At 47.8% G+C, this 12552-nt stretch overlaps 1 protein-coding gene across 2 annotated transcripts in view; it reads right to left on the bottom strand.

Moving 5' to 3' along the window:
• Positions 1-4714: 4714 nt before the first annotated feature.
• gfpt1 (glutamine--fructose-6-phosphate transaminase 1) overlaps positions 4715-12552 on the bottom strand; it is a 61339-nt gene continuing 53501 nt past the window's right edge. For both annotated transcript variants that reach the window (XM_038785152.1, XM_038785153.1), the window contains 3 exons: positions 10748-10915; positions 9453-9614; positions 4715-6675 (listed from right to left, as the gene is read on the bottom strand). In XM_038785152.1, coding sequence (XP_038641080.1) covers positions 6631-6675; positions 9453-9614; positions 10748-10915 — 375 coding nt within the window. In that variant the 3' untranslated portion in view covers positions 4715-6630. The remainder of the gene's footprint in view (positions 6676-9452; positions 9615-10747; positions 10916-12552) is intronic.

The raw sequence follows: 12552 nt of genomic DNA, 5'->3' as shown, positions 1-12552 counted from the left end.
TCGTGTCCTGTGTAATGAGACAGGATTGATTCATGATCTCATAGTTAGGGATTCTCTCGGAAGGAGCGATCACAATATGGTGGAATTTAAAATACAGATGGAGGGTGAGAAGGTAAAAATCAAATACTCGTGTTTTGTGCTTAAACAAAGGAAATTACAATGGGATGGAGAAAAGAACTTAGCTAAGATAGACTGGAGCAAAGATTTTATGGTGGAACAGTTGAGGAACAGTGGAGACCTGCCAAGCAATTTTCCGCAGTGACTCAGCAAAGGTTTATACCAACAAAAGGAAGGACGGTAGAAAGAGGGATAATCCGACCGTGGGTATCTAAGGAAATAAGGGGAGTATCAATTGAAGGAAAAAGCATACAAAGTGGCAAGATTAGTGGAGACTAGAGGACTGGGAAATCTTTACGGGGACACAGAAAGCTACTAAAAAAGCGATAGAGGAAGATAGATTATGAAGTAACTTGCTCAGAATATAAAATAACAGATAGTAACACTTTCGACAATATTAATAAACAAAAAAGAGTGGCTCAGGTAAATATTGGTCCTTTTGAGGATGTGAGGGAGTTTTATAATGGGCGATGAGGAAATGGGCTGAGGAACTGAACAGGCTTTTTGGGTCGGTCTTCACAGTGGAAGACACAAATAACATGCCAGGGACATGGAAATGAGGCTATGACAGGTGAGGACCTTGAGAGGATTGTATCACTAAGGAGGTAGTGATGGTCAAGCTAATGGGGCTAAGGTAGACAAGTCTCCTGGCCCTGATGGAATGCATCCCAGAGTGCTAAAAGAGATGGCTACGGAAATTGCAAATGCACTAGTGATAATTTACCAAAATTCACTAGACTCTGGGGTGGTCCCGGTGATTGGAAATGAGCAAACGTGACTCACTGGTTAAAAAAAAGGAGGTAGGCAGGTAATTAGAGGCCAGTGAGCTTAACTTCGGTAGTAGGTAAGATGCTGATATCTATCAAGGAAGGAATAGCAGGGCATCTGATAGAAATTGTCCCATTGGGCGACGCAGCATGGGGTCATAAAATGGCAGGGGGTTGTGCTGAACTAATTTAGTGGAATGTTTGAGGACATTACCAGTGCGGTAGATAATGAGGGAGCCAATGGATGTGGTATATCTGGATTCCAGAAAGCCTTTGACAAGGTGCCACACAAAAAGTTGCTGCATAAGATAAAGATGCATGGCATTAAGGGTAAAGTAGTAGCATGGATAGAGGATTGTTAATTAATAGAAAGCAAAGAGTGGGGATTAATGGGTGTTTCTCTGGTTGGCAATCAGTAGCTAGTGGTGTCCCTCACAATTTACAGAGATGATTTGGAGTTGGGGACGAAGGCCAATGTGTCCAAGTTTGCAGACGACACTAAGATGAGTGGTAAAGCGAAAAGTGCAGAGGATACTGGAAGTCTGCAGAGGGATTTGGATATGTTAAGTGAATGGGCTAGGTCTGGCGATGGAATACAATGTTGACAAATGTGAGGTTATCCATTTTGGGAGGAATAACAGCAAACGAGATTATTATTTAATGAATAAAATGCTGTGCCAGAGACCCGTGTGTCCTTGTGCATGAGTCGCAAAAAAGTTGGTTTACAGGTGCAACAGGTGATTAAGAAGGCGAATGGAGTTTGGTCCTTCATTGCCAGAGGGATGGAGTTTAAGGACTAAGGAGGTTATGTTGCAATTGTATAAGGTGTTAGTGAGGCCACACCTGGAGTACTGTGTTCAGTTTGGTCTCCTTACTTGAGAAAGGACATACTGGCGCTGGAGGGTGTGCAGAGTTTCACTAGGTTAATCCCAGAGCTGAAGGGGTTGGATTACGAGGAGAGGTTGAATAGACTGGGACTGTACTCGTTGGAATTTTAGAAGGATGAGGGGGGGGGGGGGGGGGCGCTGGGGGGGGATCTTATAGAAACATATAAAATTATGAAGGGAATAGACTAGGGATCGATGCGGGGCCTAGGTTGTTTTCCACTGGCGAGTGAAAGCAGAACTAGGGGGCATAGCCTCAAAATAAGGGGAAGTAGAGTTAGGACTGAGTTCAGGAGGAACTTCTTCACCCAAAGGGTTGTGAATCTAGGAATTCCTGCCCAGTGATGCAGTAGAGGCTCCTTCCTAAATGTTTCAAGATAAAGATAGATAGTTTTTTGAAGAATAAAGGGATTAAGGGTTATGGTGTTTGGGCGGGGAAAGTGGAGCTGAGTCCACAAAAGATTAGCCATGATCTCATTGAATGGCGGAGCAGGCTCGAGGGGCAGATGGCCTACTCCTGCTCCCGGTTCTTATGTTCTTATTCTGTTCACAGTTAAAACCAGTTAAGCTCTCAAATAGCCGCTGCTCCAAGGAGAAGGGAAAAAGGTCCCCTCCTTCTCTCCAGTTATCAATCAGGTCATGTTGCAAATCTTCAGTGTTTTGAAAAAATAGTGGCAAATGTTGAAGCGTTTGTACCGCCGTGGTCACTCTCTTAACATCGACTGGAAACACCTTCGCCGATAGCTTGATATTTTGGGGGTTTGAAGGATTCTGTCCATCCTGTCTCAGGATCACAGGAAGGTCCCTTCGCTGATGCGTCAGCACCGTGACCTCTTACACTGAACCAAAAAGGGGTCAGCAAAATCTTATGCCTCGACAGCTCCAAGCTGCTTTCACTCCGAATAACCCTTCCTTCAGGTGACTGACGGACTGCCAACTGAGAGGCATTGGGACAATATTCACTGTACAGTCCACATATGGGGAGGCGGTGGCATACTGATATTGTTGCTGGACTAGTAATCCAGAGGACCGTCTCTGGGACCCAGGTTCAAATCCCACCACGGCAGATGGTGAAATTCGAATTAAATTTATTTTTAATGTGGAAGTGAAAATCTAAAGATGCCCATGAAACCATTGTCTATTGGCTCAGGGAGGAAATCTGCCATCTTTACCTGGTCTGACCTCCATGTGACTCCAGACCTCCTCCTACACCGTAACATTTATGATCATGATCTATGAATGGCGCATTAGACGGGACACACCCTTGGGCCTGGTGTAGAAGATGGCCATTGAAACACGCAGATCCGCCAGATTGGACAGCGAGCATCCCCCCCCCCCCCCCCCCCCCAATTCCCAGGTCCTCCGTACTCCTGAACCCACCGACTCAGAGCCAGTGAAGCAGCCACCCACACTTGCAGCAGCAGCAATTGGGTTTTTGTTTCATGGCATTCACTGGGACAGTCAAGCAGAAGGTCGGTCAGCCTTTTGCTCTCTGGGTTGAAGACCAAACTCCCGCGCTTCCTCCCTGTGGAAATGACATCTTATCCTCTCTTGTTGAGGGTGGAGCACGTCGGGGAGTGGGGAATAAAACATGGAGGAAGGGGGATGTGTGATTTCAAAACTCATTCCACCAGGGATATTAATGCGTGGCCCTGAAGCCTGGATTTCCCAGCCATTTACACTCTGCAGATGGCACTTGTCCTCATTTGCTTTCCTCGACTGACCCTCAAGGCAACCACTACGCAGATCGAGCCTTTTTGGAGACTTCTTTGGAGGAAGGCACGAGTGGTGACTTGGAGCGCACCCCGGGGGCTGCATTGCCTGGGCACCGGAAGCTTCAACACACAGGCAAGACATTCCCCACCACAGCTCCCTCCCAGGTGAAGGTGGCCCTGGACACCAGCCGCGCACACATCATCAATCATCCTGACTTCGCATCAAGTGACTTGACTCGCTTGAAAAATTAAATAGCAATTACATTGAACCCAAAAATGAAACCAGTTGTTCCAGGTTTTCTCTCTGTGCTTTCTGAGATTTTAGCACCTGGGGATCAAAGTCCTGCCTACTCCCCCTTCCCTCAGTCTCAAACACTACTTTGTGCAGCCAAGTCCATCGTTCCCACTCAACTCCTGTAAAGGGAAGGTGGCCTTCAGAGGAACACAGCAACGGGATGAGGGTCACGTCCACTAACCCGACAGCCACTGACTGGCCCGGCCCCAAAGGCTTGGCCACACAGTATTTGCAGCGTCTGTGGACGGTGAAACAGAGTCGGCACTTCAGACTGATTGGGTCAGCGGTGCATATGTTAATCCCGGATGTTCAGGCGGAAGCGGTATTCTGCTTCGCATTTGCTGCCCGCCTTTTACTGCGAGAAGGGTCCTTCAGCCACATTTCAAATGGTGACCCTCTGTCCAGGGGTGACATTCTTAACAGTGATCTATATCCAGGTTCGATCCCGGCTCTGGGTCACTGTCCGTGTGGAGTTTGCATATTCTCCCCGTGTCTGCGTTGGTTTCGCCCCCACAACCCAAAAATGTGCAGAGTAGGTGGATTGGCCGCGCTAAATTGCCCCTTAATTGGAAAAAATAATTGGGTAATCTAAATTTATAAAAAGGAAACAAAAAAAAACAATGATCTATATAACTGGAGACAGCTTGGGGAGGGTCACGTGTATTGCCCCTGTCCTGATCCTCTCTGTGAGATATCATGTGGGGGGGGGGGGGGGTTCTGCTCCTTGAATGTCCATGTTGCACCCCCCCCCCCTCCCCCCCCCCCCCCCACCTCGCTGTCCCCATTCATAATTGGAACAGAAATCATCATGGCCACTCTTGGTCAGTTTGTGAAGGGGTATCCGTCCACGCTCCACTCACCCACCCCAGGCTGCTTCTGATGAGCTCAGCGGAACTCAAGTGCACAGATAACTTCACACAACTTCACTCATCATCGGCCAGTTCAGATGATTTTATTTCTTCTTTAAATACTCCAGTTATTAAAATGCCCCAAGGGTCGGGTTCCAGGCTCAAGTCAGTTACAGTGAAGCTGGAATCAAACCTCAAGCTCGCAGCAAGGTCAATAAAAATCTTGGGAGATATCTACATCAGGGGTGTGCAGGGGATGGAGTCGGGTGGGTGGGTGGGGAGGGAGGGAGGGAGGTGAGGAGGGACAGAGGGGGAAACCCTTCATCGGAGGAGATTTAGCTCTCGAGGATGGAAGCAGAACAGAAACACCGCGTTGGCATCGCAAGCCAGTATCAGTGTGTCTTACAGTCAGCAAAAGCAAGTCCAAAACGGATTCACAACTCAGGCAGCTAATAGTTTAAACATGGTGCCTTTCGATATTTACACAGGGGAGAGCAGCCTTCATTACTCCATCCACACATTCCTTCAATTTTTTACCTTCGAAACCCATTGGGTGCTGGGTTCCTGAAGCATTGCGTGCTTGGAGATCTCATTGTAACGGGACTGTGCAATTACCCGGAGTTGGAATGGTTGAAATCCTACGTGCACTGCATTCGTACCATCTTTGGGATAGTGACGTGCCCGCCCAGGAGTAAAATTCCGACTCGTGTTCACATTCGTGAGTCGCTTACTCCAGGAGCTAAGAAAGATTGTCCTGGGACGGATTCAATGTCCTTTTTGTACAATGATTGGAAAAGTTTGCCTTCATCTCATTTCTAGATTTGCGATTTAGTTTTTTTCTAACACAATGATTGACGTTTTCAAACAAAATCCGTGGATTTCCTCGAGTGCCAGAGCTTCTATTTCATGCTAAAGACCCGGGTAGTTTAAAAATAAAAATCACAGTATAAAGTATTAAGCCATCATAAATAATGAATCGTTCACACAGCAGGGTTTCAGCACACGGTCAAACATAAAGTTTTTTTTTAAAAAAGGGGCTTTTGTATTTCTTACCCCGTTTTGGAGGTAAGAGATTTACCGGGGTGTGGTGGGGGAGTGGGGCAGGAGGAGAAAGTGCAAGTCGAATGAGCTACCTTTGTTCTCTGCAGACTGCTACAACCCCCCTCCCAATAAGACAGAGTTGGGTCAGCCAACCCAACACCCAGCAAACTTTGGACTTCCCCTCCTTCAGGAGGCGTTTTACACGATTGCGGGTTTGCTGTCTGTAACGAGAATAACTCTGCAAAGCAAGCTCCCAAGAGCTACTGACAAACAAACAGGCCCCCTCGCCCAGGCCCACAATATTACCAAGTGGAACGAATGATTTGAAGTTTAGAACATTTCTTCTCTCGCAGGAGCACGTTGGACAGATCGGAGCTCTCAGATCGCAGGGCTGACAGCAGCCAAGGACAAAACAATCCGGAGCTTGTCGGTCCCAGCTAACCGCCTCCTGTAATATATATCCCCCCCCACCACCACCACAAGGGATTGCCGTGTTCCCCAGGTCACCAACTTGATCGGTCATTTATTGGTCCACAGAAATGTCACCTGTACCGCTCACGGGAGAGATTGGAAGTTCAGTACATCCTGGCCACCAGCCTGCCTTCCCCCCCACCCCCACCAGGGCGCTGAACATTGACAATTTGATGGAAAGGAAGCGAGGGGAGGCGGCTGAAACCCTGATCTGAGATTCCATCATAACTGAACATAGATAAAACCAAACAAAATAAAAGTATAAGAGCCCACTGCACAGCGATCGTGCCCTTTTCTCACGAGACAGAGATACACAGCTCCACCGATTGTGCACGTCTGCCCCACACTAATTTGACTAATCTAAACAGTAAAATAGGAAGATTATTCCAGTGGGTTTGTTTACACACTTCCTAAAATATAAAAGTTAAGAACGTTCAGGTTACAAAATAAGCATTGGCCCTCTGTCTGTGATGTGTGATCTGCACCATCTGGTCACTCCACGGTCACTGATTTGGCCAAATTCCGGGGACAGTCAACCTGCAGGAGGACATGAAAGATGGTTAGTTCCTGATGTTTCATTGCTGTTGTGTTTCACCCCCGCTTCCCGTGCTCTTTGCATGGTTCATCGCATTCTGATAAAATTCCACACATCCCACCAGCAACCCCGTGCCACATCACCCAACGAGTCACTCTTCACCCGTGAGAGCCCATTTGCTGTTTGTGGAAAGGATATTGAATCTCGTAGGGCTGTTCTCCATGCAGTTGATGTCGTTTTCATGGATTTCAGTAAAGCCTTTGACAAGGTCCCACATGGGAGACTTGCATGGGCGGCACGGTAGCACAGTGGTTAGCACTTGTTGCTTAACAGCGCCAGGGTTCCAGGTTTGATTCCCTGACTGTGCGGAGTCTGCACGTCCTCCCCGTGTCTGCGTGGGTTTCCTCCGGGTGCTCCGGTTTCCTCCCACTAGCCCCGAAAGACGTGCTGTTAGGTGAATTGGACATTCTGAATTCTCCATCAGTGTACCCGAACAGGCGCCGGAGTGTGACAACCATAGGCTTTTCACAGTAACTTCATTGCAGTTTTAATTTTAGCCTACTCGTGACAATAAAGATCATAATGATTATTACAAAGAAGGCAAATGGGATACAAGGTAACCTTATAAGGTAAATTAAAAATATGCTTAGCTGTCGGAGACAGAGGGTGGTGACAGACGGCTGCTTTAGTGACTGGAAGCCATTGTCCAGTGGCATACCACAGGGATCTGTCCTGGGCCCCCTATTGTTTGTCAGTTATACAAACAACATAGAACATACAGTGCAGGAGGCCATTTGGCCCATCAATCTGCACCGACCCACTTAAGCCCTCACTTCCACCCTAACCCCGTAACCCAATAACCCCTCCGAACCTTTATGGTCACTAAGGGACAATTTATCATGGCCAATCCACCTAACCTGCACGTCTTTGCACTGTGGGAGGAAACCGGAGCACCTGGAGGAAACCCACGCAGACACGGGGAGAACGTGCAGACTCCACACAGACAGTGACCTAACGAGGAATCGAACCTGGGACCCTGACGCTGGAAGCCACAGTGATAGCGATAGCAGATGATAGGAGACTATGTGAGGGGTAGGATCAGTAAGTTTGCGGATGACACAAAGATTGGCCGGGTGGTTAACAGTGAGCCTGAGTGACTTGGGTTACAGGACGATATAGACGGGATGGTCAAATAGGCTGAAAGGTGGCAGATGGAATTTAACAGTGAAAAGTGTGAGGTGATACGCTTTGAAAGGAGTAACGTGACAAGGAATTATTCAATGAATGGCCTGACACCAGGAAGTTCCGAGGAACAAAGGGACCTTGGTGTGTTTGTCCATAGATCTCTGAAGGCAGAACGGCAGGTTAATAGGGTGGTGAAAAAGGCAGGTGGGACACTCGCTTTTAGCAACCGGGACATAGGCTATTAAAGCAGGGAGGTCATGATGGAGTTGTATAGAACTTTGATAAGGCCACAGCTGGAGCACTGTGTGCAGTTCTGGTCACCACATTATAGGAAGGATGTGATTACACTGGAGGGGGTGCAGAGACGATTCACCAGGATGTTGCCTGGGATGGAGCATTTAAGTTATGAAGAGAGATTGGATGGGTTTGGGTTGTTTCCTCTGGAGCAGAGAAGACGGAGGGGCGACCCAATTGAGGTGTAAAAGATTGAGGTGCATGGACAGATTGGATCGGGAGCAGCTGTTCCCCTTAGTTGAAGGGTCAGCTAATAGTTTTAACTAATAGAATCCAGCCAATCCCCCCCCTCACCTCGCCAATTAAGGTCAATTACACACCACTCACACTTGGGAAGTGATGTACTCTTCACTTAAAAGCGGAAATTCATTTTTCGATGCTTTTCTAGACTAATGTTTCTGCAGCCAATAAACAAAGGGCTGGTTTAGCTCACTCAGCTAAATCGCTGGCTTTTAAAGCAGACCAAGCAGGCCAGCAGCACGGTTCGATTCCCATACCAGCCTCCCCGGACAGGCGCCGGAATGTGGCGACTAGGGGCTTTTCACAGTAACTTCATTGAAGCCTACTCGTGACAATAAGCGATTTTCATTTCATTTTCATTTCAAGAGCTTGTGATGCTTGCTTTCAAACCCCTGTATTTTTACAAGCGCTTTTCCAAAAGCTGAAATATCTCAAAGGATTTCACGTGGAGAGGGGGCGGGTGGGGGGGTTAGAGGACCGCCATGGCGTAAACCAACGTGGCAGCTATTACATACCGACCATCTCCCACACACAGCAATGAGGCAAAACACATGCCCCGCCGGTCATTTCCCGGGATGGTGGTTGAGGGAAGGTTGGAGAAAATTGAAACAGAACATTCCGGAATGAACAATTTGGTGTGAGTCAGCAGGTGGAAGGTCCAGCCGGAACCCTCAGTTCCCATGAAGGCGGAATGGCCTGCTGCAAGGAGATTCTCTTTCAGATACCGAGCGACCCACTGGGCAAATCTAGCACGTTCTGATTTTATTTTGTATCTTCAGTCTTGACTTTCATCTCAAGACCATGTAGTTTTAATACAAACCTGAAATGATACAGAAGGAAGCCAGTGGCTGAATGCTCAACACGTTTGGCTTTCCTGTCTCTGCGACTTTCGAGAAGGTAGGTGTTTACACCTTTGCAACCATTTTTGCAATAAAATTACTAAACTTGGATCCTGGAGGATCCCACAATGTAATGCCTGGGCCTTTCTCTCAATATTTTCCTTCCCACGCCACGTGACGTTAAGAAATTTAAATTGGACATGCCAAAAGCATTGACTCACGTCGAATCCACGGAGGACAGCGAGATGGAAGGACAGAAGCTGGAGTGGGATGACACTGAGGATCCCCTGCAGGCAGTCCACACTGTGAGGCACTTTAATCACCCGGTTCACACTCTTTATGGTCTCGTAATCATCCCGGTCACAAATCACCACCGGACGACCCTGAAACAATGACAACACAATCACATTTCCAACAAACCGCAGATGAAGGTACTCCCGCCTCTCTCTGTGCTACGATGCTTATTTTATTGTGACCACTCTGACCAACACTCCTCCAAACTGCGCTCTCTCCTTCCTTACGCATCGCCCTACCTACTGTTCTGACTCTCTACGTCCTCACTGTGTTGCGCTATCCGTACTGTAACTCATTCTCGCTCAGGGTTCCAATGTTGTGGAAGCTGACACTGCTTTTGTCTTCCCTTTGTCTGCCAACTCCAGGCATTTGAAGGAAAGGCAGATGAAAATACATACAGCATTTCCAGCATGTCAGAAACAACACAAAAAAAGCTCTGCGCACAAAGAAAAGGCTTTGGAACTCAGCGACCAGAGTTATGTGGATGACGGCATCAGCCATTGCATTAAAAGCTTGGTCCCGGAATGCAATGGGCTGAGGGACCCAGTTTATCATCTCGTTTCTTAGTTGCACTGGTTGAGGAAGGAACTTTGCCCAGGATACAGGAACTTCCAACAACCAACCAGTCTGCTCTGCTTATCTTCATAGGCTGTGTCATTTCCCTCAGGAAACAAAGGCCTAGAGAGTGAGCTAATGGAGGCCTATAAATCAGGGAAGGGGCGGACACAGAGACAATGTCTGCTCTTGCGGCGGAGAGCGTAGCTCATGGCCGTCGATATCAGGCAGTCACCAAGCTGCCCAACAGGGAATGCAGCGGAAACCCCTTTACCTTGAGCGTGGCGAGAATGTGGAACTCGCCACCACAGGGAGTGGTTGGAGTGACTAGCATAGATGGATTGAAGGGGAAACTAGACAAGTGTGAGAGGGAGAAGGTTACAGTGATAGATTTAAAGGAGGAACGATGGGGGGGGGGGGGGGGGGGGGTGCTCAAGTGGGCCATCACGGGCTGGTTGGGCTGAATGGCCTGTCCCTTTGCAATACCATGTAACAGGATCACTAATAAACAGCTGAAATAGGCCAACGAGGTGTCTCATTAATACCTCAACTGAAGGCAAATGCTGCCACTTTACCTTGCCAGCTCCCTTGCTCTGCTCAACCTGGTTGGCACCCTGCACTGTGGGGGGAAACATTTAAAAATCTGTCGATACAGTTAATGCAGTACCTGCCGTGCGACCACCTGCTGCAGGGCATTTTGGCACTTGGTGTAAGTGTGGTCCCTCATGATCACCATGATAACTGGCATCAGCTTGTCCACCAGCGCCAGGGGTCCGTGCTTCAGCTCACCAGCCAGGATACCCTCCGAATGCATGTATGTGATCTCTTTGATTTTCTGCAGAAACAATTTACGACATTTGGTACAGAATGCAGAGGCTGAGGGTGAACTGGAGAGGCTTCATTCGCCACACCATCATCTCACAAGGCACACAGAACTCCTCACGAAACGACCGAGCATTCCAGGAAGCTCACAAACTCACGACAACGAAACACGCAGACAGAGACACGAGGGTGCCTGCTGTGTTATTTCCATCAGTGAGCTTGCTGTGGTGCTGAACTCAGCTATCGCCCTTTTTGGGAGGTGTTGCAAAATGACCACTTGGCTCTTTTTGGACCAGGCAATTAATATGCTTTTAAGACAATACGCATGGTTCAAATACTTCACGTCCTTGGCACATGGCTCCAATTGATTTTCTCTGCAAGCACAACCAGAACAATGATTTTCAGATGGTGCTTTGTCTAATTAATAATAGCAGCAAAGGACACTCTAGTGGGATGCGCGCAGTGCAGCATCTCGACAAGTAAAGAGGGTTAATTGTCTGTCTCTGAAGCTCATTGCGGAAGCAACATTGTGTTTTCAGTTTTCCCAATTAGTTTTCGAGGAATTGCCAAAAATCGTATTTTGTAAACAGAAGTATTCTTCACCCGAGGGGAAGAAAATTAACTGCGTTCAGCTGCTGGGGGCTGTCGAAGTATTTGAAGGAACTGTTGCTGCCAACAGTCAGGAAAACAAAGGTAGTTTTAAGGGATTGATTCTCAACATTAGAAATGTTGAGTATCACATGATACCCCCTCACTGAATAGTCATACTCGTCGAGGATTACTGAGGGTTCAGAGAACGCAAACTTCCCCTGAGCGGGAGAGGGACACGCCTGGGTAGTGCCCTGGACTGCTCCCTGTTCCACGATGGCACTGCAGGTGTTGACCCTCTGGGGAGCTATTGGGGGTGTTGGTTTCAATTTATAAAATCAAAGATGTTTACAGCATGGAAACAGGCCCTTCGGCCCATGCCACCCAGTTACTATCACTAAGTTAGTCGCACCTGCCCGCATTTGGTCCATATCCCCCCATATCCCCCCTGCCCATGTAACTGTCTAACTGCTTTTTAAAGGAAAAAATTGTACCCGCCTCTACCAGCTCGTACCAGATGCTTACCGCCCACGCTTTCCCGTCTGGTCTCTTTTGTATCTCTCCCCTTAAACCTCTGCCCTCTAGTCCTAGACTCCTCTACCTTTGGGAAAAGCTGTTGACCATCTACCTTATCTATGCCCCTCATTATTTTATAGACCTGAATAAGATCACCCCTAAGCCTCCTACGCTCCAGGAAAAATAGTCCCAGTCTATCCAGCCATTCCTTATAATTCAGACTATCAAGTCCTGGGAGCATCCTCGTAAATCTCTTCTGCACTCTTTGTCGTTTAACAATATCCTTCCTATAATCGGGTGACCAGAACTGAACACAGTATTCCGTGTCTTACCAATCATAGAATTTACAGTGGTGAAGGAGGCCATTCGGCCCATCAAGTCTGCACCAGCCCTTGGAAACAGCACCTACCCGAGCCCACACCTCCACCTTATCCCTGTAACCCCATCCGACCTTTTTGGATAATCAAGGCAATTTAGCATGGCCAATCCACCTAACCTGCACATCTTTCGAACAAAGAATAATACAGCAGAGGAACTGGCCCTTGG

Source organism: Scyliorhinus canicula, chromosome 26, assembly GCF_902713615.1.
Source record: "Scyliorhinus canicula chromosome 26, sScyCan1.1, whole genome shotgun sequence".
In the NCBI taxonomy this organism is placed as follows: Eukaryota; Metazoa; Chordata; class Chondrichthyes; order Carcharhiniformes; family Scyliorhinidae; genus Scyliorhinus; species Scyliorhinus canicula.
Note: the sequence above shows the minus strand (reverse complement) of the source record. Positions and strands in the feature narration are given on the sequence as shown.